Genomic DNA, 27871 nt, shown 5'->3' with positions numbered 1-27871 from the left:
CACCTGGACCCAAATGGCTCACCAGTGAGCAGCACTTGGTACTGGAAGAGGCGCTGGACTACACGCAGCATACGATGTTTCATGCTCTGGCCACCCCCTTGTGAACTCTGCTGCTTTGGAGAGGGGAGGAGAGAGGCTGTCAGAGACCCCATCGCCCACAGGCCCCCTTCATCCTGTTTTCTGACCAGCTGCAATCTCCCACATGGTCAGACTCAGGCTGCCTTCCACCAGGAAGCCCTCTTGGATCATCCCCACAGGTTCATGGTCATGCTCAACAACTCACTTCTCTGAGGTCCTTTTGTGCCTGACAATAGTCACAGAGGTAGGCTCCCCTGTGCCCTCTCAGGAGCTAGGCTTCCAGTTTGTGACCAGTGCTAACTTTCCTTGGTTATCCTCTGGCTGGACCTTTGGTTGATAGTGATGGGACTCCCCTGTGGCCACCCACTGCCCAGCAGGGGTCATTCTGTTCTGGGGTCTCCTCCTGTCAGGTCCTGCTGTGCCTCCTCACCTATTGCCTAGCTCAGTCCTTCTGTATGTCTCATTTACTTCTCTTAAGTCTCTCCATGTCCCCATGCCTGGGACCCAATACATCCTTACATCAGGGTCTCTAAAGACCTGGGACCCACCTCAAATTCCCGGACGGTGGTGGCCAGCCGGGGTGAGAGCAGGCAGCTCTCAGCGAGCAGCCCCAGGTACCTGTCAAATTGCAGGATGTGTGCAGCATGATGTTCGAACTCCTGCTCACGGGCTAGGAAGATGTCGGCCACCTGCTGCTGGCCCTCTCCACTGTTAGGGAGAGGATAGGCAGTGAGAAGTCAGCCTTGGGACAAGCAAGGGGTGAGAGGAGGGGTTCTAAAGGCTGTTTTGCTTGGGGTACACACAACTTACCACCTGTCGCTGGGCTCCCTGTTTGTCACCCGGAGACAGTATTTTGTATTTGTGGAAGTTTTTGTCTATCCCCCCACCCCTAGGTGGCATAAGTGGGGTGTGGGACCCCAGGCTGCTCACCAATCCCCCAGCCTCTGCTCCAGGCTCTCCAGGATGCCCTGGTGAAGGTCACAGATAGCTGGGAGCTCCCGTAGGCCCTGCCGCAGCTCCTCCTGGGCCAGTGGCTCTCTGCCCTCTTGCTCTACGTTCTCCAAGGCCCTCAGGACGGCTCCATGGAAATCCTGCAACCCCAGAGGCCTGTTACCCATGGAGGGCCCTTGAGGCTCAGATCCCTGACCTGTACAGAGGCAACTGCAAAATCTGAGGCCAGTGTCGTTGGCTCCACACTGTCACCTGTGGACCAGGAAGGCCAACTTGAAGCCACTTGGTATAGGGTTGTCTTTGCTATGTTCACACAGAGCAGTGCCATGCTGTGGTGACTCTAATGGTGCCCTTCTTTTACAAGACAGGGAATTAGTCAGTGATTCCTTCCCTAAGGAAATGCAAAGTCCTTGCTTTCTAGTTCTTGAAAAAGAACTTTAAGAAGCCAGAGCAGGACCAATGAAATGGCTTAGTGCTGCCAAGCCTGACAAGTTCAATCCCTGAGACCCACAGACTGGAAGAAAAAAACTGATTCCCATTAGTTGTCCTTGGACCTCCACATGTGTGCAGTGACATGGGTGTGTATGTGTGCATACACACTCATAACACTCAGACACATACAAACACACACACACTAAAGTATACTTTTAAAATTTAAAAATAAAAGAAACAGTAGATCAGAAGTTCAAGGTTATCTTGGGTTACATAGAGTTTAAGGCCAGTTTAGGCTACATGAGAAGCCCTTCCCCCAACACACACACACACACACACACACACACACACACACACAAAGAGAGAGAGAGAGAGAGAGAGAGTGAGAGAGAGAGAGAGAGAGAGTATAACAGGTGCCCGTGACCCCCAAGTGCAATGATACAGAACTCACAGAGGCCCAGAGGAGTTTGTGTTAGGCAGCTGTGAACTGTCCTGCTCCTTACTTCTCTTCTTGTCTAGTCCAAGGTAAGAAGGAGCCTGACACACCCTTTGTCACTTTCTCCTAGACCTCACATAGGCATTAACTCACAGCATATAAGGATGGGGGAGGGCAGAGAAAACTCATAGCTTTTCTCGAAGGACATGGCTAAAACATTACTTTACCATTAGCTGCTGCTATCCCTTGCCATGCATGATTTGAAGACCACTTTCTGTCACCTGTTCTAGTTTTTTTCTATTACTGTGAAAAAACCACGACCAGAAGCAACTTGGGGAGGAAAGGGTTTCTTTAAACTTACAACTTTCGGTTGGAACCTGGAGGCAGGAACTGAAACAGAGGCCATGGAGGAGTGCTGCTTATTGGCTTGATCCTCATGGCTTTCTTGGACTGCTTTCTTATACACCATGACCAGTATTAAGAGAGGAAAGAGGAGGACTGGCACATGGCTCAGTGGTAGAGCACTTGTCTAGCACACTTAAGATACTGGATGGATGGATGGATGGATGGATGGATGGATGGATGGATGGATGGATGGATGGACAGATGGGTGGATAGATGGATGGATGGATGGACAGATGGATGGATGGATAGAGCTTGAAAAGGGAATAAAGAAGACCTAAAGAATGAGAGAAAATGTTTATAAATCCTGTTTGATAGTGATTAATTTACAGGGTTACAAAAGAAAAAAAAAGACTAACCACCCAACAGAAAACTGGGCAAAAGGCTTTAAAAGGCAAGTCTCTGAAGAGTCATATACAGATGGTCAAGGAGCTCAAGAAAACACGATCTGTACCATGTGTCCTTAGGAGAATATGCAAAAACAAACCCACACCTGCCAGGCCAGCTGTCACAGGCTCCCAGTAACTGGCATTACAAGGAGTAGAGAGTGTGGAGGCCTGTGGGATGAGGATGTGTACCTGCATCCCCTGAACTGGGCCATTCCCTTCTGCAAGAGCCTCATGCAACTCTCAAATTCAAGAAACAAAGACTCAGAGCTCCCAAGAAAGTAGAGCCGAGGCTATCTAAGCCACCGGACAGCTGTACATGATGGATAGGGAGGGAAGACCCTTCAGTGCTAAAGCTATCTATCTGCAAGCTACACAGGAGACATGGCTTCCAAGAGTCATCTCCTACTCTAGGGTGGGAATCTGTAGTGATGCAGCTGATCACTAAAAATTTGTGGGGAAAGAAACCAACCACAAGTCAGCCATTTTCCTTTAAGTAACTCTAACAGACTCATTGATTCAGCAAGCAGGACTTGAAGACTTGGGTGATGACATCATTTCTTTGGTCTATCTATTGTTGCCCTTTTAATCTAGGGTGAATGGAAATAGACTCTAGGAAAAACTATACGGCTCCTCAAAAGGTTACAGAGTCACTGGGAGACCCAGGGTCCAGCCCAAGAGAACTGTAGACACACATGCTTCCTGCAGCTTCCTACCACACAAGTAAGAGCATAAACATCCATCCTCTGGTAAAGGTACAGACTGTGGCTCATCAACAAAGGGTTACTGCTCAGCTTTAAGTGGATGAAGAACCAACACATGCCAAGATGGGGGAACTCTGACAACATATGCCAGGGGAAAGAGACCAACCACAAGGCTCTAGTTTAAGATTCCACTTAACCCAGCTCCGAAAAAAAAAAGATTCCACTTAAATTAAATGTCCAGAAGAACAGGCACATTTATAGAAAACACAAACCAGAAGGCCTGGACTGCTAAGGCACATCTCCTGGTGACCTCTGTCATTGGCAGGGACAGAAATATTTTGGAATGATGGGATGTCTGTCTGTCTGTCTTATACACAAACATGAGCTCTATTGTTAAAGTTAATTCATTAAGTACAGGCAAGCTACAAGAATTTTTTCGAAAGCAATATTCTGAGTCCCCTGAGGAGTGGAGGCCAAATAGGAATATGGCACTCCCCTCCCCTTTTTTATAACCCTCCAAGGGTCACCTACTGCCTCAGAGATCAGGGTCATGGAGGAAGGGCAGCACAGCATGAACATACAGAAGGTCATAGCACCTGCTCAGGCCAGGCCTTCTCCATAGGCCTCTCCCGTGGCTTCTGCTTCATCCCTCGCTAACCATGTAGAGAGCTATCATGGATCCTTGTTGAGCTAAAATATATACCCCCTAAAACTCCCAAGTTGTCCGTGATCTCATTATGCCTTGAGGAGACAGCAAGACTCAAAAGATAGAAGGAGGTTTTTCTCTGCTCAGTTAGTACGTATTTCCTAGTAGGATACAGTGGAACACACATTAGGAGGCTGAGGTAGGAGATCATGAGTTCAAGGGCAGCTTGAGCAACACAGTGAGATCCTGTCTCGAAATAACCACAATGAAAATAAAAAAAATTCTAATAGTGTCCATGGGCAGGGAGGCAAGATAAGTAGGAGATGGTCTGTGTTAACCTTTGTTCCCCAGATTTCCTAATGCCACTCAACCTCATTAGGGTATCCTTCCTTATCTTTCTTCCCTATGCCTGCCCACTGGAGTCACCAGGGCTCTGAGTCCCTTTGAGAGCTGACATAACATGAAGAGACTTCCTAGATCGCTCAATGTCTCCACACCCTCCCTCAGGAGTTGTCCCCCTCAGGTTTGTCTCTGCTTCTCAGAAAGTCTTCCCTGACACCATCTCTCCAGGTCACAGGCCACCACTTTCCTTCCCAGGGCTGTGTTGTCAGAAAGCCCTGGCACTACTTTACCCCCGCTGTGTGACCCAGGGAAAGTCACTCATTCTCTGAGATGAAATGTCTGGGCCTGTACCCTGCTATCTCTTACGGGTATATGATGTACAACCAAACGAGACAACATGTGAAGGGTTGGCACATAGCAGCCACTCATGCTTGTCACCTTGGACAATGACTTGGCCTGTGGAGGAGGAGGAGCTGGCTAGGAGAACAAATGGATGGAGAGACAGTGTCACATTCTGATAAGTAAACTCATAAATGTCCTGACATCAGAGTTCTGCAGACCCCAAGTTTGCCTTGAGTACCCTGAGAGGGTCACCTGAGGGATCAGTCCTGTCCAGGAAGTTACAGATACCTCATTGCAGTTTACACCACCTGGGAGAGGGGACAGTGTTCTCAGTTGGGGACCTAACAATCCTGAATCACATATCTCCTTGTGGCCTCAGCCAAAACCTCTATCCTGCCCAGGGTACCCAAGCCCTGGTTCACCCATGTCTTCCCTGGAGAGACCACGCCACTTCCCCAGCCATGTCTGGTGCCCACCATCCTTGGGCCTTCCTCTGGAGTCCTTTACCTCATAGAATGCCTGCTCTGCTTGTATGTACAGCCCCATCCCCATAACTCCCTGGGATCAGCCCAGCCCCTCACCACATAGACAGTCACTAAGGCCTTACCCAGCATGCCACAGCACTTCTTCCTAGAGTCACCAGCAGCTTCTCAGATGCTCGGGACGAAGCTTCACATGGCATGAGGCTCTCTACCTTCCCTTTTCCTGCTGGCCTCAGCTTTCTCAGTTTTCCTCCACCCGGCTGGGAACATCTCTCAGTTCCCACCATGCTCATCCCGCAGGCCTTAGGGCCTGTGCACATGCTGAGCCTTCCTTCCCTGGCTACTGATACACCTTCCTCTGAGACCCCTTCCTCTACACCTGGAAAGCTGGGCTGGATACTTCATGTGTCCTGTGTTCATGGCGTCCCCTCTAGGCATTGTTTCCTCTCAGGCCACCCACTCTCCATGAGAGAGAGCATGGGAAAGATGCCCAGCCTGAGATGTACACTCAAACATGCACTGACCTCAGAGGGCTCAAGCAACATAGAGCCCAAACAGAGATGGGAGCAGAGCCACACCAGAGCCAAGTAAAAATGACAAATGGCACAGCCCCCAACTCATGGTGGCCTTGTGCTAGGCTGTAACACAAGTCCAGATCCATCTAGGAAAGCCAGAGAAATGTATCTTCCCACCACAGAACCAGGAAACCAGCAGCAGTGGGAGTCTGGGGAACCACACACATGAGGAAGCCAAACAATGCTGTGTTGTAAAGGAGGGCTCAGGTTAGAAAGAATTCTGCAGACCCACTGGAACAAATGCATGGGGTGGGGGGAGTGCCAGCCAGGAAGGTACCAGGGGCAGTAAGAAGAGTGAGACAGTATTGGAGAGGAAGGTCTGGCCACCTGCCCTTGGAAACTCTTCTACCCATCACTGAGGCTTTGGAGCAGAGTGGGAGAGCTGGTAGCTGTGGAGACCCTGTGGCTCAGAAGCTGTTTATTAAGCTATGGGGATGAGACAGGTAAGGGGAACCCACGTATCCTTGGGTTGTTGGGCAGGAGGTGAGCATTGCGGAAAGCGCACTAAACATGGCTAAAACGCTTGCAACAAGGTCGTATTTTAAGTCCTATTGCTGTTTATTTTCCTGTAAACGGACTTGACTCCCTGATTGGTGGTAGGCTCTTTCCCAGTGTCCTAGGTACCTTGAGCAGAGAACTGTCAGTCAAATGGCCAGCCCGCCAGAGACCCCATGAGGAAGCCACAGGGCGATCGTGGCTACACAAGTTGAGCTCCTGTACATGCAGCCACAGCCACAACCACAACAGTCTTAAGCTGTGTCTTCAAGTTTACCAAGGACTTTCCCAATTACATGTCCTGTGAGTACTGTCAGACCCTGTACCATTTCCTAGCATGCCAGAAATCGAGAACCTTCCCTGGGTTTGCGGGCTGCTGTGACTGGTGTAAACACAATTATCCGTTTACATGGTGGTCTGCTGTGGTTGGTGCAAACACCTCTCTGGCTATAGAAATGGACTGGCCAGGTCACTGAAGAACCACTAGAAATGCCCACCTGTAAGGCAGAGAGAGGCAGTGCTCAGCTAGCAGTCACACCCACAGCCACCGAGGAGTGGGCTGTGAGGCTGAGCCCTAGAAATGGTGGTGATCTGATGGTACCCTTGGCTTTAGGCTTCAAGAGCAGCAGAAGAGATAGAGACACAGAAATGGCAGAGCTTGTTGCTCCACATCACCTGTGAGAGTGTCAGCAAAGCAGCAGTTTGAAGGGGCAGTGGGAGTGACCAACCATAATGGTGGCAGCAGCAGTATTGGTGACCTTAACAGTGAAGAGTCTTAGATACACTGTGCTGCAGTTATCACACCAGCCACTGACAAGACCTGGGGAATTCCAGGGCCCAGGAGGTGTGACCAAAGCTGCTGGCCCAGAGGTGAGAATTCCCCAGTGTCAGATTACACATCAGCTATGTTCTGCTCCCTGTCCCCAAAGACAAGCTACAGCCTCTGTAGTCTCCCTCTGAGGGCCAAGAGCAGAGAGCAGCTGTGAGCTTTCAGTTCTCAGAGAGTTGAGTTCTCTCCCTGCCCACAGCATCTGCATATAATGTCTATCCCTTCCTACTGCCCAGATCCAAGTCAGCCTTGTGTCACAGCTAAACTTATCAGTGCCTCACTGGCTTCTAGCGCACAGGCTGGATTTTGGAACTTACCTCTTACCAAACGTTCCTCAAACGCACAAGAGTCAAAACTCCCTTGTCCTATGAGATTGAAGGCTCCCCTCCCTGCTGATGCTGCCCATGGTACAACATGAAAACTCTCCTATATTCTCGGAACTGAAGAACTGAAGGATCTGTTTCTCTTCTTTCAGGTCCCTGATTACACTGTATGTGATGGCTATCTCTCCTAACATTCTTCCACCTCAGGGCCTTGTCATGGCTGCCTGTGGCTGTGAGCCTCTAACTCTCCTGAGGCACAATTTTATCTCGCCTGCCTTTTTATGAACCCTCCTTCCTTCCCCATCCCTCCTTCCCTCCCCCTCCCTTCCTCTCACCCCTCCCTCCCTCCTTCCCCCCCTTCTCCCCCCTCCTCCCCCCCCCCCCCTTCTGTAAGATTTCTGTTTATTGTATGTGTAGGAATGCTTGTAGTCTGTATAGCATGTTCATGCAGTGGCCAGAAGAGGGCATAGGATCCCCAGGAACTAGAATTACAGACAGCTGTGAACGCCAACTCAGTGCTGGTAATTGAACCCCAGGTTCCTCTTCAAGAGCAACGGGTGTTCTTAACCACTGGGTCAATCTCTTCAGTCTGAAACCTGCTGTTTTCTTCAAGAGACAACACCCACTTCCACTTCATAGGTCTAATCCAGATCTCCGACCTGAGGCAGGAGAGTAGCACTATGGGAGAGGGGGGTCCACCTGCTTCTGCTGCCAACACTGACTGCTGCCAAATGCTAAGAGAAGCGGAAGCTGCCAAAGCGCTACCCTGAAGGAAGCTCTTCTCACCTCTGCACAGATTCTGTCTGGGTAGAGCAGGAGACCCTCCCAAACCTAGCTGACTGGGAACAGGAAGGACTCTTCTGGGACACCTACTGTCCCCTCCCCAGCTGAGCTTCATAATGATACAAAGGAGTAGAGCCAGTGAGTCATACTTCGCTTTGACCACCAACTCCTATTTGCTTTGGCTTCCCCTGAGGCACTGACAAACAACAGGAAGAAGCTATCGAGTGGTTCCCCAGGCATCTTCAGGGGGAACTAGCTCCTGCTGGGAGTCAGAAACTTGTCTTTCTCCTTCCTTTTCTTTCTGCCTGAAAGCTATATGACATGGGGGTTGAATGGGATATGGGTATGAGGTTAGGGGTACAGCGGCTATCCATGTTCATGAGGAACCAATGCACCTTCTGAGCTGAGATGCACTTAACTGAGAGCTCCTCCTCCTGGATCTACTCCACAAGAGCATAACCTCTAAGTCAGTTATGCTGCCACATTTAAAGTTTTGTTACTGGGAATCAAATGCAGTTCCTAAGAGACACAAAATGATTTTGAAAAGGCGTCTATGGTGAGTTATGCTTTCCAAAATTGACCACAACAGTATCTCCTACAGGATATTTATGCAATGTGTGCCTGATAATCCTCCCACTGAGCGGGTACAGATTATATCCCTTGCCCTTGAACTTGGGTGGACCTCTGTAACTGTCTCCACTAGTGGAGTACGGCGGAAGTGGCGCTACGTGACTTCCAAGCCTGGGCCATAAAAATGGCACGCACTTCCTCTGGGCTTTCTCTTGGGACAATCACTCTTGGCACCCAGCCACTGGCTGGGAGGAAGCCCTGTCTCGCCTATTTGGATACCACAGGGAGAGGGCATAGGTAAGTTTGTTGGCCATAGGCCCAGCCGAGGCTCCAGACAGTAGCTACCATCTGCCACAAGACGTGAGCAAGGAGACACCTACAGGAGACTGCAGTCCCCAGCTATCTAGTTACTGCTGGCTTTTGAATCTTCTGGGTTAGGGCCCAGATGTGCTAAGCAGAGATGAGTCCTTCACGAAGCCTTGTGAAAATCTCTGGGACAGGGCGTCTGAAAACAAGACGACATGGGGACTTCACTGAGGGTCTGTGAGCGCAGTAGCATGCTACTCCATATCCCTGAGTCCTGGACGTGCTTGTTCCCTGGTGACTCCGGGGCTGAGTGAAGAGAAGACACTGGCAATCAAGCAGTGGAACTTATGAACCAATGGAAGAGGAGGCACAGGCTGCAGGACACCCCATAGCACCTTAGGGGCAGGCAGAAGGCAGAGAGGAGAGATGGAGTGCGGAAGAGTAGAAAGAGGTGCCATGGGTGCATGGGCCAGACACCAGCTCTTCTGGGTTCCAGGACTTCTCTCAGAGGACCTGACAGCAGCCACTTTCCCATTTGCTCCCCACTGGCAGTCTAGAGAGCCTTTGTCCAAAGGAGGGGCCCCTGGGAGGAACTGTCAGCCTCTCCTAGGTGAGATTTCATTATAAATGAGTAAACAGAGACAAAGGTGACAAACACCAACTCAGCATACAAGAGGAGAACCGTAAGCCCCCAGATGGCATTGTTAGGGCTTTGCAACCTGCTCATCCTGGTGTTTGAGTCCTTTCCCAACCCCCATTTTGGCCTTCTGCCTCTTCAAAGCAGCCACAGATAAGCACACAGCTGATATGCCATCTATGCCCCATGTCATACATCTTTAGGCTCCATGCACCTGCCCAGGCTGACTGTCCCACCTTCTGCACATGGTAGAATCCTTCCCTAAGTCCACGTTCAGGGCACCTCTCCTCTGCCTGGATTCCAAAGTGGAAAGCCTGCTCTCATCATGCCCCTGCAGATGCTGCACAAAAACACAGCTGTGCAAATTCTACTTATGCTGAGAGACGTTAAGTGTGGCATCTTCTCACCTTCATCCTCTCCTTTAACAAAAATGACATTTGTCAGGCTGGGAAAATGGCTCCTGGGTAAAATGCTGATGGCGCAGCCTGAAGACTAGGATTTGGATCTCTGGAGCCCACATTAAAGCTGAGCAGCTGCCACAGTCACTTGTAATCCCAGCACTTGAGAAGCAGAAGACAAGGGATCCCCAGGGTGAACCAGCTAGCAAGAATAGCCAGAATTGGTAAGCATGGGGTTCAGTGAGAGGGTCTCTCTCAATAAATAAAAGATAGAAAATGACTCAACTTTAGGCCTACACACACACACACACACACACACACACACACACACACACACAGAGCGCACTGAGACCTACTCAGGAGCAAATTTGGGGACCTTTTACATCTTTGGAGCTCCAAGGTCTATTTCAGTAACAATGGAAACCAAACAGTCTATAATATTTCAGAGTGAATAGAGAAGGGGAGAGAATGAGAAGTGGGTATTTGGGGAGAATGAATGGACAGATTCACTAGCAAATGGATTGACAATGAATGGGGAAGGGAGGGAAGGATGGATGGATGGATGGATGGATGGATGGATGGGTAAATGGATAAAGGAGGAGATGAATGGGTGAATAGGGAAAGAAGGGAAGGGTGGATGGATGGGCAGACGGATGGATGGATGGATGAATGAAAGGAAGTATGGATTAGTGAGTCGATGGCTCAGAGGTAGAGGGATGGAGTAGTACACCAATGGTTAGATTACTGAGATAGATAATGGAGTAGTGGGTGAAGAGTGGTGAATGGCCATGTGGGTGTGACATTTGGTGCTGTGGAGATGAGAGGGAGATGGGTGGCCAAAGTCAGCTGGCTAGGTAGGACACTGATGGATGTGCAGGAAGGTGGAAGCTTTGATGACTGGGCTCAGAAGAGTACCTTAGTCAAGGGCCAGCAAAACAAAGTTCTAGGCTTTGTGGACCACAAGGGTCTTTAAAGCTCATGCTTTTCTTTGTCTTTCTTCACAAAGATTAAAAAATAGAAAAACAATTCTCAATCGAGAGACTTCCAGAACCAGGTCCCCAAGTAGCAGGAACCAATCTGGATGACTTAACCTTGCCTCGGCCTCCACACTAGCCCTATTGATCCTTTGTCAAGTGTAAGACTGAATCCCAAGCTTGCAAACCAGAAGCCCCTTTCCCTCCTCAAGCACGATAACGTCAGGGACCTTTCCAGCAGGATGAAGAGTTTTGAGGGAGAACTCGCCAGCCTTAGCAAGCAGGATGCTGCATCCTGTAAGTCTGTGGTCTACTTGAAGACCAGCATCCCTGGCTTGGAGCCATGCGGTGGGGTTTCTGCCACCTCTGTCCACACAGCTCTGATGAGATAAACGTTCAGCAGGACAGTTCCAGAAAACAGCTTCTGCACTGTGATTTACTGGCTTTCCCAGCCCAGGATGGCACTGTGGACTGCAGCAGCTCCAGCCTCTCTCCACCTGGCAGGAAGCACTACAAACTCACACAGCTGTCTCATAAAACAAAAGCTCCCAGCCTGTGTGAGGCTGCCAGGCAGGAGCGGGCGAGGGAGCAGAATTCAGGGCTCCATCCTTCTCTGCTCTGCTCAATTACCTTTCAGGAGTGAAGGGGGAAGGGCTGGGATACTTAAGTCTTGGGGACTTTCAGTTTCAATAACACAGAGAACTGGAATCCCAAAGAGCTGTCCATGCTAAATCAGAGGACTATTGTTCTGTTCCCTGTTCACATGGGGACAGCACAGCAGCATGGTATTTAACCGGCTCACCCAGAGACCTGGCTTCATGCAGGACACTGGGAAATGGCGCTCTGCTCTGCAGAATGGATCATACATAAGAAGAGTGGTGTGCATGTTAGGAAACCCATCTCTGTCTTGGCTCCACCTCTGTGTGACCTGGGCCTAGTCACTTCCTCTGAGCTTACACATCACGACCTGCTAAGTGTCCAAAGTAACCACAGGTGGCTCTGACATTGTAAGAGTTGAACAGAGAACTGTGGTGGGGCTGTGGCTCCTCAGACACTTGGGAGAGCTGTCACAAGGCCTACATATCCTGCTTTCTCATCTTTGCTGTGTGCAACCTTCCCTGGGACCCAGCCTGAACCAGAGCCATCTCCTCAGGGAAGCCTCCCCAGATTCTCCACAACCACGGGCCTTCCCCTGTACCCTCAATGATTTCTTCTTGCATTTGTCACTGGAAAGCTCCTAGAAAGGAGGAGACCAGAGTGACTGAGAAAACTCCTTGATTCCCGGACGACTGTCATTATGCAGGCACATCACGCTCCGTATAAGAACCCAAATATAAGACACATGTATGGAGTTCGGGTGCAGTGGTGGCCTGCTCGCTCGCCTGGCATGGTGTGAGCCATAGGTTCCATCCCCAGCATGACAGAAACAAACACACACAGAGACTGCCCTCAATATCCCATCTATCCTCAAAGCCTTCTGCCAGAGCTCCCACCCCACCCAGACAGGGAGGCATCCTGCCCAGTACACCCGTCAACAGACCAGGCTTCCCTGAAAAGCCTGGCCCAGAGCCTGAGCCACCAAGCCTGTAAATGTAGTCACCCCTGTCTGCTCCCTGATCTCTGCCTCTCAGAGTCCAGCCCTGTAAAGGGACAGTTGGAGATGATCAAAATGATGAACTCACCAGGCTTAAGTGCTGCAGCATCTGCACATATCTGTGGAAGGAAGGAGGCATGGGTCTGCATTAACTGCATCCTGGACATGCTAGGAGGGGCGGGGCTTAGCGTATAAGCCATGGGCACTCACGCCTTCTCTGAAGACAGCAGCTCCTGAGCGATGACAAAGGCTCTAGACTGTCCTTCACCCTGTGGGGGGAGGGAAACAGTGATAAGCAGGGTTGGTAGCTGAAAAGACAACCCCAAAAGTGACCTTGCTGTTGGAGGTGGGTCTGGTTTGTACAACCAGTGTGATCATTAGCAAATGATTCATTGAACCTTGGTTTCCTCATCCATGCATGTGGGCATGAAAAGTATCTACCCAGAAAGCTGCAGAACAAATGTCCTGCATGGCGCCTGACACAGTGCTCAGTAAATGCCCCTGTGACGCTGGCATGAGTTTGGCTCCAGCTCCCTGTCCCACCAGTCCTGACGACCTGTTGTCTCTGTACGAGGGCATCCTCTAGAGTGTCTTTCTGGAAACAAGCCTTAATTTCCCCTATGCAGACAGGGCAACCTATACATGGCCTTAGAGCTTAAACTTCGTGTGCTTCTAACCCTATCGGTCCCCTGTTGGGTCACTATCTGAGAAACTGGAGGGCTGCCTACAGCAGGCACAGTGTACGGTCAACCCATAGTTCTGGAATTAAGTTGCTTCCTGTCTCTGACTCTCACTCATTGAACAAGACATTCATTTTCTTTGGTCATTAATTTTGCACAGCAATGCAAAGATCTGACACACTGTGGAGAGTCTACAAGCATGCCTGCCTCGGTCTTTCAACTGAAATACAGAGAAAAACATCGACAATTCCTTATACATGTCCTTCTGCTGATGCCCCCCTGACTCTGGGTCTTAGCACACACTCTTTTCTCTTCTTGCAATGCCTTTCCCTACATTTTCTCATCCTATTTTCTGACTCTTTCAGGACTCCATTCAGTGGCCACACTGACACAGTAGTATCTACAAGCATCTGTGTTGTTCACTTTTCTCATTGCTGTCACAAAACACCTGACAGAGGCAACTTAAGGAAGGGCTCACAGTTACCAGTCCATCATGGAGGGTGTGGGGTGGGGTGGGGGTGGGGGACATGGCAGCTGGTCACATTGTATCCATGGTCAAGGAGCAGAGAAAAGTGGGTGCTGGAGTTCAGCTCACTTTCTCCTTAGAGATTTCAAGATGTCAGACAATAGGATAATGACCTACCCTACTCAACTCCTCAACTCTGCCCAACCTAGAAACTCCCTGAGACATGCCCAGAGGTTTGTTTCTAGGCAATTCTAGATCCTGTCGAGTTTTCAGTATTAACCATCACAGCTCTAACCTAGAGAATGGCAGAAGTCATTCTCTGCTCTTGGGTCACAACATTGATTTTTGCCAAAACGTGCTTTCCTATGTGTCTTAGGATAGTCAACAGCAGGCATGGCTCCTGTCTGCAGGATGACAGCACATCCCAATCCCCAGTGATACCGAAAATATCTCCAGTCACTGCCAGGCAGACGTCCCATGCTGATAAAAGCAGATATAGTGTCTGGAATGGATTAGGTGCCAAATAAACACAGCCTTTCCCCAGCTGCCAGTCCCTAATGGCTTCCTGGAAGTTTAAATCCCTGTGGCCATCATACCAGGGCAGAAGCTGGCCTAGTTCAGTCTTCCTTCTGTAGCACATTGTATCTCCAGCTGGAGTGTGAAGACAGGAGAGAGCACTGAGAGGCCAGGGGAAGCCTTTGGCCCTTGCTGGTCTCTTCTCTCCCAAGGGAACCAAACTGACTCACATCCCATCTGTGTCTTCAGAACTAGTGTTGGGCTCTCAAGGGAGAGGCTCTAACAGAATCCAGCAGGTGGGAAACCCTTGCAAGGGAAGATGGATTTGTCCAGGGCAGGCCTTGGCAGCCTCAGGGATACATGGCAAAGCATCCACAGAGGCAGACAGGAGACCTAAAGCTGTCTGTCCCCTTGTAAAATGAGGACAGGAGCCAGACTGGTCTCAGTCTTTGTCAGGCCAGTGATTCATCTGTTAGTTGAGAGTCTCTGCTCTGGGGTCAAATCTCCACCCTGCCTCTTCCTGTTCTTGTACCTGTGCTTCTCTCTGAGCCCCAACTGTCAACAGGAATAATAATATCTACTGAATGGCATAGCAGCTCCCAGGTAGGGGTACTCAGGAACTGCTAAGCACAGGCCTGACCTATGTATACCTGCTAGTTCCTGGAATCCAGCTATTTCAATTGCCTTTATTTGCAGATGTGGAAACTGAGGCACAGATGAACCTCCACCCTTCGCATAGCCAAGATTTTACCCGAGGTCCAGCTCCAATGTTCAAGCACCAATAGAGAGCCAGCATGGCTAGGCGCACACCCTCCCCTGATACTCAGGCTGAGTCTAAGACGCCCACCTTAAGTCCAGGATACTGTTAAGCCAGTACGTATTTAAGCCAGAGGTAGTGGCAAGTCCTAGTTGGAGGAAGAGGATCACTTGAGCCCAGGAGTTTGGGGCCAGCCTGGGAAACAGAGAGAGCCCATCTTCAAACAAAACTAAAACTAAACATGTACATACACACACACACACACATACACACACACACACACACACACACACACACACACACACACACTTTTGATGCCCTGATAAGCCCATTATAAAGTCAAAATATCCCAGGGCAGCCCACGGCACTGCACCCAGTGAACTGCGCATGCCTATACTGGTTCTAGGTGGTGAATGTTCCTGTGTGGCACCTGGCTGGGTCAGGCCCTCCAGGACTGGCCAGGCTGGTCCCTGAGACTCAACTCCTTCTCCTCCCTGACCCTCAGGACAACCACCACAGAGCTGTGAAGAGGCTAGTGCCCGATTCTCTCCCAAGGCTGTGGGCAGCACTGTGACCATGTGACTGGCTGGTCACATGCCTTGGTTGCCTCACCTGGACAACAGAGTGTGTACTCCTCACCACAGGGACATGGTGATGGATGGGAGAGGTTGCTCTCTTCCCAGACTTTTGAAGTTGTCGTCATCACCATTGTTAGGATTTCAGAGGGTCAGGAGCAGGCTTCTGGAAGGTCCCGGGCATGAACAACTCTGCACGTCCTACTGCCAGACGGGCAGACTCAGGGTGGGACACACAGGCCACTATGCTTCAGCATAATGATGGATGTGTCTTCACTAGGAAGGCCTGCCAGACTTGGTGCCCCAGGTTCTCCTCCAAAGCTGCTTCTGGGTGGGGCCCAACTGGGCCATTTAACAGATGTTTACTTAACCAGGAAGTGAACTTGGAGGCTGAAGGCAGTGTCCAGGGACATGCTTCTGGGAACAGGGCTCCTCCCAGGAGCATGGGGTTGGGGCACAAGGGCCTGCACATGGTATTGCCCAGACCCTGGTTTGAGTGTTGACATCAAGCAGCTGTCTGCCCCTCTCCAGGGATGTCCCCAGGGACAGCCAATCCTGACTCTCCTCAGCTCTCCCCAGACAAATCAGCTGTTTTTAAGCTCAGCCACTCAGGGCCAGACCTTCCTCGAGTCAATCTCATTAAACAGCAGGGCTGAGGAAGAGTCTAGAGTGCTGGTTCTGTCTCCAAGCCTTAGTTTCCCCAGATGTCAAGGTAGGGATCCTCCTTTTCCTAAGTATCTGTGGGAGTCTAGAAACCTCCATGAAGTTGATACTGGCAATGAGCAAGAAGAGAGGGGACCAGGAGGGCCTACTTATCTCTCCCTCAACCAGACCCAACGGGCACTTGAAAAGATGTAAATCCAGCCTCAAGCATGCTAGGCAAATGCTCTACCAATTGGGCCCCAGCACTAGCCCATGTAAGTGCTGCCTGGTTTACTCTGTGATGTGGAAATAAGGATGCGAAATGGCTTGTTACAAATGGCTTTGGGGCCCTTTATTATTAAGAGGGAGGTACTATGCCAGAGGCTGTCCCACAGGAATGACATAAGACACGAATGGACATGTCCTAGAGAGCGCAGTTTTGAAAGGCAAGCCCGATTGGCACTCTGCTGTGACACAGGCAAGAGGCCCCAGATGGGGCTGTCCCTTAGGATGGTTTGTCTAGAAACAACACAAGCTTCTCCTCAATATCCAATCTTAAGGACCCCAAGATTCTAAGACCCAGCAAAGAGGTCACCTGCCCTGAATTTCCTCATGATAACCTGTTCTGGTACACGGCTGCCCACAGCATAAGCCGCTCACAGAACAGTAAGGGCTCATGTCTGGACATTTTACAGGTCTTCAGCGAGTGGAGGGTCTGTCATGGGACTGCCGAAATGTTCCAAGGTCACGTCTGACAGGCAGCCAGATGGTTCCAGGGGTCTCTGTCCCCAACTTCCCCGGAACTCTTGTTTGGGACAATACAGTCCTCCCCCTGAGATACAGATCCAGCAGAAAAGCCTTCAGTGCTACTAAAACATTCAGAGACAAGCTAGGGAAGTGTCTTGGTGCTCATCCCCACTGCCACACGGAGAGGGAGGGGGCTGCTGAAGAGGAGCAGTGCCTGCAGGACCAGAGAAGGGAAAAGCCAGAAGAGACGCATGACTTCCAGTGATGTGCAGAGGGGAGGAAGCTGCCTGAAAACTCTGGGAGGCCTCTGTGTCTGGCTGCAGACTGTGATGGACCTGTAGTGACCAAGTGACATCTTGGAACTCCCTGTCCAAGGTGACCACTGTTTACTGCAGATGTTACTACTGATCTGCTGAAGGCCCGGAAGTGAGCCCAGGTGCCTTTCAATTCCTTCTCAGGAGACAGAGCAGGGCTCTGGTGTCCCCGACACCTACACTCATCAAGCAGCTGCCCACCTCTCCTTCACTCAGCCCCTGGGGAACCACCTTCCACCCACTACATCCACGGTTAGACGAGATGCTATGTGTAGGTGAAATCCCACAGGGTGGCCTTTGTGCCTGACTCCTTCACTTAGCAAAATGTCCTCTGATGCCGTTCACTTCTAGAATTGGCAGGATCTTCTTAAGGGCTGAATATGATTCCTCTGTTAAATTTGTGCCTCTGTGTGTGTGTGCCCACGCAAGTTAGGGAACAACTTGTGGGAGAAAATTCTCTCCTTCCATCATGTGGGGCCTAGGAATCAAACTCAGGCTGTCAGGTTTGGCAGCAGGTGCCCTCACCTAGTGAGCTCTATTGTTGTCTCCATATTCTATTGTGTTCTCTCTCTCTCTCTCTCTCTCTCTCTCTCTCTCTCTCTCTCTCTCTGTGTGTGTGTGTGTGTGTGTGTGTGTATCTCCCATATTTTCTGTACCCATCCATCACAGACAGACACCAAGAGGGCAGGCTTCATGTTAAATGTTCTCAACATGGTTATAAAGCTAGCGCTCCTAAATGCCCCGTCCAACATGCTATCTTCTGAAATCCTAGGGCAGTGGCCATGACTAACTTGCAAGCTCCCTTGCAGGCAGCAGGAGGAATCAGCTCTCAGCTGTCTTGTCCCTGCATTTCACTTCAGCTCTAGAAGGTTCCTCGTGACTTCAAAAGCCAGTAGGTGTCTACAGTGTTGTTCTGTTGGCTCCTGCCTCCTGTAGATGCCACTTCACCTTCCCATGCGTGCTGGCTAGTTCTGTGTCAACATGACACAAGCTAGAGTCAATTTGGGAGAGGGAACCTCAACTGGCCAAAAAAAAAAAAAAATCCCCACCAGATTGGCCTGTAGACAAGCCTGTCCATTTTCTTTATGATCGATGTGGGAGAGCTCAGCCCCCTGTGGGTGGTCCCACCCTGGGCTGGTGGTTCTGGATTGGATAAGAAAGCAGGCTGAACAAGCCATGGGGAACAAGCCAGTAAGTAGCACCTTCCCTGGCCTCTGTATCAGCTCCTGCCTCCAAACTCCTGCCTTGAGTTCCTGCCCTGATTCCCTGGATGAAGGACTACTACAAGCTGCCATCTGAAATAAACCCTTTCCTCCCCAAGTTGCTTTTGGTCAGCGCTTTTTTTTTTTTTTTTTTTTTTTTTTTGACACCAGTAGAAACCCTAACCTCAGGTAACCATGACCGATTCTCTTACGAGGACAGTTCCCCCACATACCCCACCCCAAGCCTCAAATACCTTCTCGGATATGCACAGCTCACACACAGCACCAAGGCCGTCCTGCCCCACAGCCAGCCATTGCTGGACCGGGGGACCAGTTGGTAAGATGGGCATGCCAAGCTTAGTTTAAAGGTGAGGCTAGGAACTTCTGAGGCTGGGAGCCTCATTGGCATCTCACAGAGCTGAGGGCGCTGCTGACGCCGACCTTCAGTGAGTGCAGAGATAGCAGGCAGCATGGCATTGTGCCATCTGCCTGGGGTCTGGGGTAGGGTCTGGGAGCTGGTTGTCTAACAGGCACGGAGGAGTTGTGGGTGTTTCCTATGCACACTGGGTACCCAGGAGACCACTGCATAACACCAGGAAGGAGGGAATAAGGAGCACTGTGACCCGAGGCACAATCAAACAGCTGGGGCCACTAGGTAGGGGACCCTTAGCATCCTCCTGCCTGGCTCCCTGTGCTACCTGCCTCTAAGCACAACACTGATGTATGATACCCAGGACTCTAAGTACCTCTGGACCCAGTAAGTCCTCCAGGGACTCCACATTGCCTCAGAATGTCCCTGCTGTTATAGCAGGTTCCTGGGAGCCAAGAGACCCAGCCTCAGCAGCACCGCTGTACGGAGGAAGTTGTCTGGTGTCTTCCCTCTATGAACCTGCCATGTGTGCCTTCATCAAGTGCAGGGATGCAAGCTAATGTGTTCAGTTACTCCTCTGTAGATCTGTAGATACAACGGCTGTTTTACGCACCAGGACTGCTGGGGGAGGGAAAAGCCACTCGCACAAGTGGGCAGAGATACAAGGACACAGTTCCGGGGTCAGGAAATGGGCAGGAATGCTGTAGCAAGAACATCAGGAAGTGACGTTTGGCACTTTAGCGGGTAGAGCGGGGAGGAAATGGCAAGTGCAAAGGTCCTGGGGTGGCTTCAGGGCAGGCAGCACTCGGCTTTGTTATCCTTACTGCGTCTGGGCAAAGGCTGGGCACTGCTTGACTGTATTTGATGTGTGGCTGAGATGAAGTGATAAAAGTGTGACATAGCAGGAATCAGCCTTCGCCATTCACATCAGGCGCACCAGAGTAAGAGAGAGCCGGCGAGCTCTCCGGACCTATGGGCCCAGAAGGCTGCAACTGTGAAGCTAAGGATGCAGATGCGAGAAGGAACTGGGAAGGAGCCAGGACTTGGGAAACGCCCCATTTACAGAGGGGACAACGTGGGACATCTGGAGAGATGTGATAATGCCAGTGAAGGACAGAGGACGACCTCCCAGGGCCATACCCCCAGGGCTCAGGCTGGCACTGAGCATGGGCCGTTGTGTGGACATGGAGACAAGGCCTGGATCAGGGAGGAGGTGAGGGTGTGCAGGGTCATTCGGAGGCCAAGGAGATGGGCACATGTGAGGGCGTTAGGAAGACCACCCCGGACGTCCCCTTCCCTAGCACCACGTGTCGCTGGCCAGCCCTCTCTACAGGCCTTGGCATGTGGAGAGTTCTGATGTTCCTTCCGCAGGAGCTGTGCCCATGCACGTGTGTGCACGCACAGACACACACATGCACAGACCTAATGAAAAGTAAAATCAGAATCGGCCCACAGTGGAGCAGCCCCACTTCTGATACAGACTTGGTGACACGGAGGCTGTGAAGGACAGCCTCACTGTTCACAGTTGGGTCGCGGTTGAGTCAGAAGGCAGGAGTCACCCAGTGTACAGATGAAAGCTGAGACAGGAGAGTGAAAAGGGACTCCTGAGGTGAACCAGGCTGGTAGTCATAAGAGGCAACACCATCCACTCCTCACATCCACAGAGACAGAAAGCCGTGGAGTACACACCAGGGGCCGGAGAAGGGGGTCTAATCAAGATGGAGCATCTGTTAGGAACTACAGAAGGAGGCTACACTAACCTGGTGCGCTTCATACCACTGAGCTGTGCATGCTTAGAAGACCAAGCCCTCTGCAGCTCAGAGGTAAGGACTTGCCCAGCACATGCAAGGCTCTGAGCTTAGCCCCAGCACCACAGATGCGAGTTAATGCAATGAAAGCCCTGTGTTGTGCATTTTATCATAACATTTTCCAGAAACTGAAAAAAATAATCAGGCTTCTCCTTCCTCCCTGAGACCCCCAAATCTCTTTCCAGGAGCCCCTGTATCAGCACCAGGGTTTGCTAGCCTCATGTCTAACAGAACTAAGCCGCACACAGCCCAGCTGGTACCTAGCAAGTGCAGAGTGCTCATCAAGCATGCTGGGGTTGAGGAACATGAGTGAGGGCACAGGGAAAGGGCAGATGGGGAAATGTGCAGGAGTAAGCACCCAGCAGGTACACGCCTGAGCTCCAGGTCTGTGTGAGGACTTATGGGAACCACCGGGGTTCAGCTGGCCATGAACTTGGGGAAGGGGTAAAGGTGGTATCATGAGTGGAAGGACTGGAGCCAAGGTCAACCTGGCAGGAGCTGTGGTGTGGGTGAAGGGCGCCTGTGAGACCAGCCTTGGGAGACCTTTCAGCTGGGAAGGGCTTGGCACTTAGGGAAGTGTGGCTAGGTGCAGCCTGTGGGTAGGAGGCAAAGGGAGGAGACATGAGGAGGTGCTGGCTCCTGGCTGGGCATTGGTCTCCTGGGAGCTGGTATTTTGCCTGAAAAGTCCCTGTTAGCCTGCAAAGCACACTCATTGTTGGGCAGGCTGGGAGAACTGGTCTGTGGCTGGTCTTTTACAGCAGAGCTATTTTTAAGTCTTCCTAGCTTTTCCTTTCTTCCTCTCTCCTCCTTTCCTTCAACCTACACCCTTTGTGTGTCTGAGTAAAGGAGGGTGAGACCAGACAGGGGGGTGGACCATCTGGACTTGGCTTCCTGTCCTGTTCCTGCCCCCAAACATCTGGGAAGGGTGGAGCTCACCACTGTACCCCCAAATCTCCCTTCTGGGTCTCCCCAGGAGCTCCTACTAAATGCTCACCTCTCTTCAGAGGTGGTCAGGGCCGGGAAGCCTGCTCCTGTCTTGCCTCCTACATAAGGCTGCACAGGCCTGGAAGGGAGGTGTCTGCCTGTGGATCTAGAAGGTTCTCTGACCTCGGGGGGGCACAGGACAGGGAACAAGGGAGCCCTCCCGGGACTTCCACACCACCAGCACTGTGAAGAGTGGGAAGATGCCCCACTTGAAGGCTTCCCTGCCTGTCACCACTCACAAGACCTTGGGCCTTTGGGAACGTGAAGCCAGGCCAGAGTGGACTGCACAGCCTCTGGGAACAATGTAGCCGCACACTTGGAGACCAAGCACAGTCTCAGCTCCTAGGAGCTTCCCTGGAGGGAAGGTTTTTGTTCGAGGTGCTGAGGATGGAACCTAGGACCTCAAGCAGAGGAGAAAAGTATCCTCTCCGACTGAGTCACGCCCCAATTCTGGAAAGTCTGTTCTTGGGTATGAGGAGGTGAGAGGGAAAGTCACCATAATGCTGTCAGGTGAACAGCAAACACATCAGAGACTGTAAATGTTCTCCACAGTGAGGTGGCCAGCACATCTGAATAGTGGAATACTATGCAGTAAGGAAAATGTGTGATTCAGAGCTCTGCGTATGAATGTGGGAAGACCTCCGAGGTACTATGAAAAAAAAAATCAGTGATCTACATGGAAGAAATGGGGGTGGGAGTTCTAGAAGAATGAGTTCTGTGAGAGTGGAGGAAGGGGTTGGTTTAGGACCTCAGGGCACAAGCTCCTGTCTGGAGTGACGTTGTGCACAATGCGCTGTACAAGGGAAATGTAATTTGCTTGCTCAATTGTTTGCCCTTCCTGTGTACACATGTGCTCATATGGGTGTGTGCATTCGAGTACTTGTGTGTGGAGGCCAGAGGTCAAACCCTGAGTACATTCCCTGACCTTGGTTTTTGACACAGAATCTTTCACTGAACCTGGAGCTCACTGATTTGACTGGGCTGTGAGACTAGTGAGCTTCAAGGATTAGCCTGTCCCTGCCTCTGTGCCAGGAGGGGCTGGGTTTATAGACGCATGCCATGGCAGCTGGAGCTTACACAGGAACCAGGGACTGAACAGTGTGACAAGGAAATTATCCACTGGCCCCTTTCCCCAGTCCAGGAAAACCTTCTTTAAAGATGATTTCAACTCTGGTATATCTTACAAACCTCACAGGAGCAAAAGGCTGGGGATGCTCAGATGAGAAGGCTCTGAAGAGGGAAGAGGTCTTCTGCAAGAGCCCAACCCTTCGGCTCTCAGAATAACAGGATGCTCCTTGCCTGACTTGGCCTGGCCTTGGCTGGCCATTGGGTCTATCTGGTGTGACCCCAGCCAGACCAGCCAGGGGTCACTTGACCTTGGCAACCATCAATGTCTTAACTGTCCTGATCCAGTGTCACTCTCCTGAACTCTGATCTCTGTGTGCTCTAACTGCATGACAGGCATCGCTCTAAGTCTCTTGGCCCTGCCTGTGCAGCCACCCTGGAGCAGCAGCCATGATTATCAGCTCAAACTCACAGACAGGAAACTGAAGGAGGTAGCAGTCAAGAAGTTGTCTGTTACTTTGCTGGCAAGGGGCTGGGTTTGAACCAACACTTGGTCCCGTGCTACCCTGCTTCTGGCCTCTGAATGTACATAAATGCCCAGGGCCTTAGGACTTCACTGCTCCTCTGTGTCCCTGCCTGTTGTGGGCTCTAGCCACAGTCTCACATCTAGTTTGTTAGACCCTCCTGTGACCAGCACCTCTCATTTTAGAGATGGGGAAGCTGAGCCAGGGTGACACATCTGGAGGAGGAGCAGCATGGGGCCTGAGTGGCAGCCACTCGTTCCAAATCACCGCTTTTGGTCTACCTCTGTTTCCAGATCCCATAACACCAGAGATTCCCAGGAAAGCCGAAAGCCTCTCTAGTAGGTACCAGCAATGTGAGGTTCTCCTTTCTTCCAGCAAGTAGTCAGGGTTTTTTTGTTGTTGTTGTTTGTTTTTTTGTTTTTTGTTTTTTTTTTTTTGGTTCTTTTTTTCGGAGCTGGGGACCAAACCCAGGGCCTTGCGCTTCCTAGGCAAGCGCTCTACCACTGAGCTAAATCCCCAACCCCGTCAGGGTTCTTTTAAGGGGAAGAAAGTATGGAGGGAAAAACCATACAAACCAGCCAGATCTGTTTGGACCCCGAACCCTTCAACTACCAGCAGCAGGGTGACTCTGGGCCAGTGGTTTGATCACTCAACCTGTGTCTTCAATTATAAAGGGGAGAGGGAGTTGGCAATGCCAGTTATGAATCTCTGGGGCTGCACTGTGGCTCAGCAGCGAAAGGAAGAGGGAGAGGCAGGGCAGAGACAGGAGGAGAACCAGAAAGGACAGAAGGGCTGTCCCTCATCAACTAGGGCTGTTGAGAGCCAGGGTGATATTGGGTAAAGCCAGATTCCAAGCAAAACCAGCAGGGCAGGGGCAGGAGGAGGCAGGGCAGGGGCAGGAGGAGACAGGGTATGGGCAGGAGGAGACAGGGCAGGGGCAGGAGGAGACAGGACAGGGGTAGGAGGAGGCAGGGCAGGGACAGGAGGAGGCAGGGCAGGGGCAGGAGGAGACAGGGTATGGGCAGGAGGGGGGATGAGAGAAGCAGGAAGAGGCAGGGCAGGACAGGGGCAGGAGGAGGCAGGGCAGGACAGGACAGGCAGGACATAGAAGTGAAACACCATGGATAGCCTCCTTCTTGGGACTCCTGCACGGTTTGGCTGATCACTTTGGGGAAATAGTGTTCAGAGACCCAATTGGATTTTTGAAAGAAGTCAAAGTCTAGCTACAAAACGAACGAGTTCACTTCTGAGCAGCTCAGTGAGAGCCAGGTCCCAGCTCGGCTTCCACAGTCACCACTTTCTCTGGCACTGAAGAGGCTCAATTGCATTTGGAGGGGACATGAGGAGAAAGGAGAGCAGACTCGGGAAGGGCTCCTGGGGAAGGTGGTTAGACAATTGCCATGGCTCCTGCAGATGGCCAAGGCAGAAGCCACCTGGCTCCTGGGGGGCACGGGAAGACTGAGGAGTGGTCGGCCACTGCCAGCACCTCACGGAAGGTGGCACCGCTGATAGATAAGCCACACCATGAACAGCTCGGGTCTCCACTAGGACAAGGGTCACTCTATGTCCCTTTTAAACAGCTTTCCACTTTCTTTTCCTGCCATAAACCTGCTGCTCAGGGGGACAAAACCAGCGAGCATCCTGCACTCAGTTTTCAGTCGACAACAGTCTCTCCATTCTCCCAATTCCCACCTCACAGATGACTGAGGTCTAAACACACTAGAATCTGGATCCATCTTGCCCCTAAGCATGCAGCTCCACTCCATCTTACCCACGAAGACTTTGGAAAGCCCCAAACGTCTTCCAGCAGGAAGTGTCTCCAACCACACTTCTGAGAGCCTCAGCCACTGCCCAGTGATGGAGGAGTAGCTGTAGCAAGGGGTGTGATCTTTCCCATTCTCTCCACCTCCTTATCTCTGCCTCCAAATCCTTCCCTAGACCCTCACCTGGGGGTGTCCTACCTTGTGTGAGAGGCTGGGGTCTCTTGAAGCATTGTCCTCCTCCTCTGAGCTTCCCTGTTCTTCGTCTGATGTGAGGTCTTCTTTGGGGGTTGTTGAGATGGGACAGACCTTGTAGGGCTCAGTGTAGGCGCTAGGCAGAACAGGAGAGAGGGTTAGAGTTGCTTGTCCGGCTCATTTCACGAGCCCCCGATGAACTGGAGGGTGACCCAGTGCCTGCTCCTTGCCGCGCCCTGGCTACAGCAATTCCCGTTCAGTATATCAGACAAGTCAGGCTCTCGGTGGTCCTGGTCCCTTCACACAAGTTGTCTAAGACAACCCCAAGTCCTTGTCAGGTCCAGGCAGGCTAAGACACCGAGGGAAGACCAAACCAATTTAGCCTAAGGTCAACAGAGGCTTCCTCCCAAAAGGCCAGACCTGTCTTTCCTTCATTTCAAAATGTTAGATGTGGGTTTCTTCTTTTGAACTATGAGAGCAGACAGTGTCTCTTGCCACAAGCTTCCTGCTAAGGCACAGGAAAGAAGACCCCAGACCAGGTCTGTTGTATGCTGGAGTCTCTCTGCATCTGCCCTCCTGTCTGTTGTGGCAATGTGGTTGTCTGTAGTGTAAGAAAGATGCACGAGAATGTAGCTGAGCCCAGGTCCTGTCTTCCAGAGCCACCTGGGCAAATGTGTAACCATTTGTCTCTATCCTACACGCAGGTGACCAGGAGTCTGGGGCACTCCCTCTTAGAGGTAGCCATGGATGGCCCTGCAGAAGTCTATTATATCTATACAGGACCACTGGTTATCAACAGTGAGGGCAGAAGTGGTCACCTAAGCTTCTGGACCCTCATCAAGGCACACAGGGCAAGGCCAGGCCTTCTGTAGAACATACCAGGGAAGAGGGAAAAGCTCCCAGCCCGCTTTCCAGGCACCAGGCTCCCCCAACATCCATGTCTCCACAAGTTCCCTGAGTCCACTGGGGCTCCATCACAGCATCCGTGGGATAGACCACCTCCCGCCTCAATGTCTGACATCTGATTCTATCCTCATGGTCCACCTGTATTCTCCATGCACTGGTGAGACCTTGAAATTCACTCTGGTCACATGACTCTTGTCAGAAACTCTGTGAAAACTGGGATATTGTCAAGACTGAATCCCACAGCTTAGCCTGTCCTCCATGATCATGCTGATTAAGACATTAGGCAAATCTGGGGAAGGGAGGCTGGGGCAGTGGGTAAAGTGTCTGTCATGCAAGCATGCAGACCTGAGCTCAGATCCCTGGCACCCAGGTAAAAGCAGAGGAGACTGGTATGCCCCTATAGCCCCAGCACTGGAAAGATGGGGTGGTGGTTCAGATAGGTAACCCTGGAGCTCCCTGGCCGTTAGCCTGGCCAAGTGGACAAGTTTCATGTCAAGCGAAAGAGCTGATGTTGCAAAAAAGCTAAGGTAGAGAGAAAAGGGGGAAGACTCAGGGGCCAAGGTGGGTGCTTTAATTATAGCACTCAAGAGGCAGAGGCAGAGGCAGGTGGATCTTTGAGTTGAAGACCATCTGGGTTCACATAGAAAGTTCCAGGCCAGCTAGGGATACACAGTGAGGCCATGTGCATGTGTGTGTGTGTGTGTGTGTGTGTGTGTGTGTGTGTGTGTGTGTGTGTGTGTGTGTGAAAGAGAGAGAGAGAGAGAGAGAAAGAGAGAGAGAGAGAAAGAGAGAGAGAGAGAGAGAGAGCCCTTGCCGAGTTCTGGACTCCATACACACCCTGATGCAGGGGTCCAGGCTGGTCTGAGGACTGATGAAGAAACCACACAAAGGCCCTCAGCAGGGTGGTGAGAGCATTCACTAGATGTTAGGATGCTGCCCCCCACAGCCTGACGGCAGCAGACGGATGCATTGATCAACCTAGCCCATCGGAATAAAGAAATCACTGCTGCCCATCCTCATATTGACTGGCACCTCATCTGCTCTCTGGTGGCCTTCTCCAGGTGGCTCGGAAGCAATAAAAATGGCCTCATCTCTATAACTCCATGCTGGGAAAAACAGTATGAAGGTCAGGTGATCAAGTTAAGTTTGGCGACCAAGAGGTCTAGAACCCACACATCAGGAAGGGGGGCTCTCCATGAGACCTTCTGCTGCATCAGGTTTGGAAGTGCCAAGGAGACGTGCACTGCACACTGTTGCTTGTGTCTGAAGCCTTTCATAGAGGATCAGTGAAGGACTAGAACCACTGCGAATGTGACCAGAATCAGCACAGAGGCTGAAGGCTTAGGGGGACAAAGAGGGAAGATGAGGCCAGCCTAGGGAGTTCTCTGTCTCTGCTTCATGGATATCATGAGCTGTTCTTCCCCTCCATGACAGGCTGAAGCAAATCTGAAGCCAGGAGCCACGGCCAATAGTTTCTCCTTGAGGCATTTCTGTCTGGTGTCTTGTCACAGCAGGGCAAAGCTGACCAATACATTCAACTTGTTTCCAGTCTGTCCAGCTGGGATCGGTGGGCCCCGTAAGGGTCCCGTGAGAGCATGAGGGTGGAGATGGCCACTTTCTAGTATGAAGGGGGTCCTTCCTTCCTAAAGGAAGAACCACCTTTAACTTCCTTTAA

General features: G+C 51.2%; 1 protein-coding gene across 2 annotated transcripts in view; it reads right to left on the bottom strand.

Moving 5' to 3' along the window:
• Fgd5 (FYVE, RhoGEF and PH domain containing 5) overlaps positions 1 to 27871 on the bottom strand; it is a 97596-nt gene that overhangs the window by 26541 nt on the left and 43184 nt on the right. Inside the window, 6 exon segments of one of the 2 annotated variants that reach the window (NM_001108637.2) lie at positions 23 to 113; positions 627 to 786; positions 1009 to 1169; positions 12774 to 12804; positions 12896 to 12954; positions 25297 to 25426. In NM_001108637.2, the coding sequence (NP_001102107.2) occupies positions 23 to 113; positions 627 to 786; positions 1009 to 1169; positions 12774 to 12804; positions 12896 to 12954; positions 25297 to 25426 (632 nt within the window). 2 annotated transcript variants of the gene reach the window in all.

The sequence above is a fragment of the Rattus norvegicus genome, chromosome 4 (genome assembly GCF_021556685.1).
Source record: "Rattus norvegicus strain SHRSP/BbbUtx chromosome 4, alternate assembly SHRSP_T2T, whole genome shotgun sequence".
Classification (NCBI taxonomy): domain Eukaryota; kingdom Metazoa; phylum Chordata; class Mammalia; order Rodentia; family Muridae; genus Rattus; species Rattus norvegicus.
The sequence above is the reverse complement of the archived record's forward strand: the minus strand, read 5'-3'. Positions and strand labels throughout refer to the sequence as shown.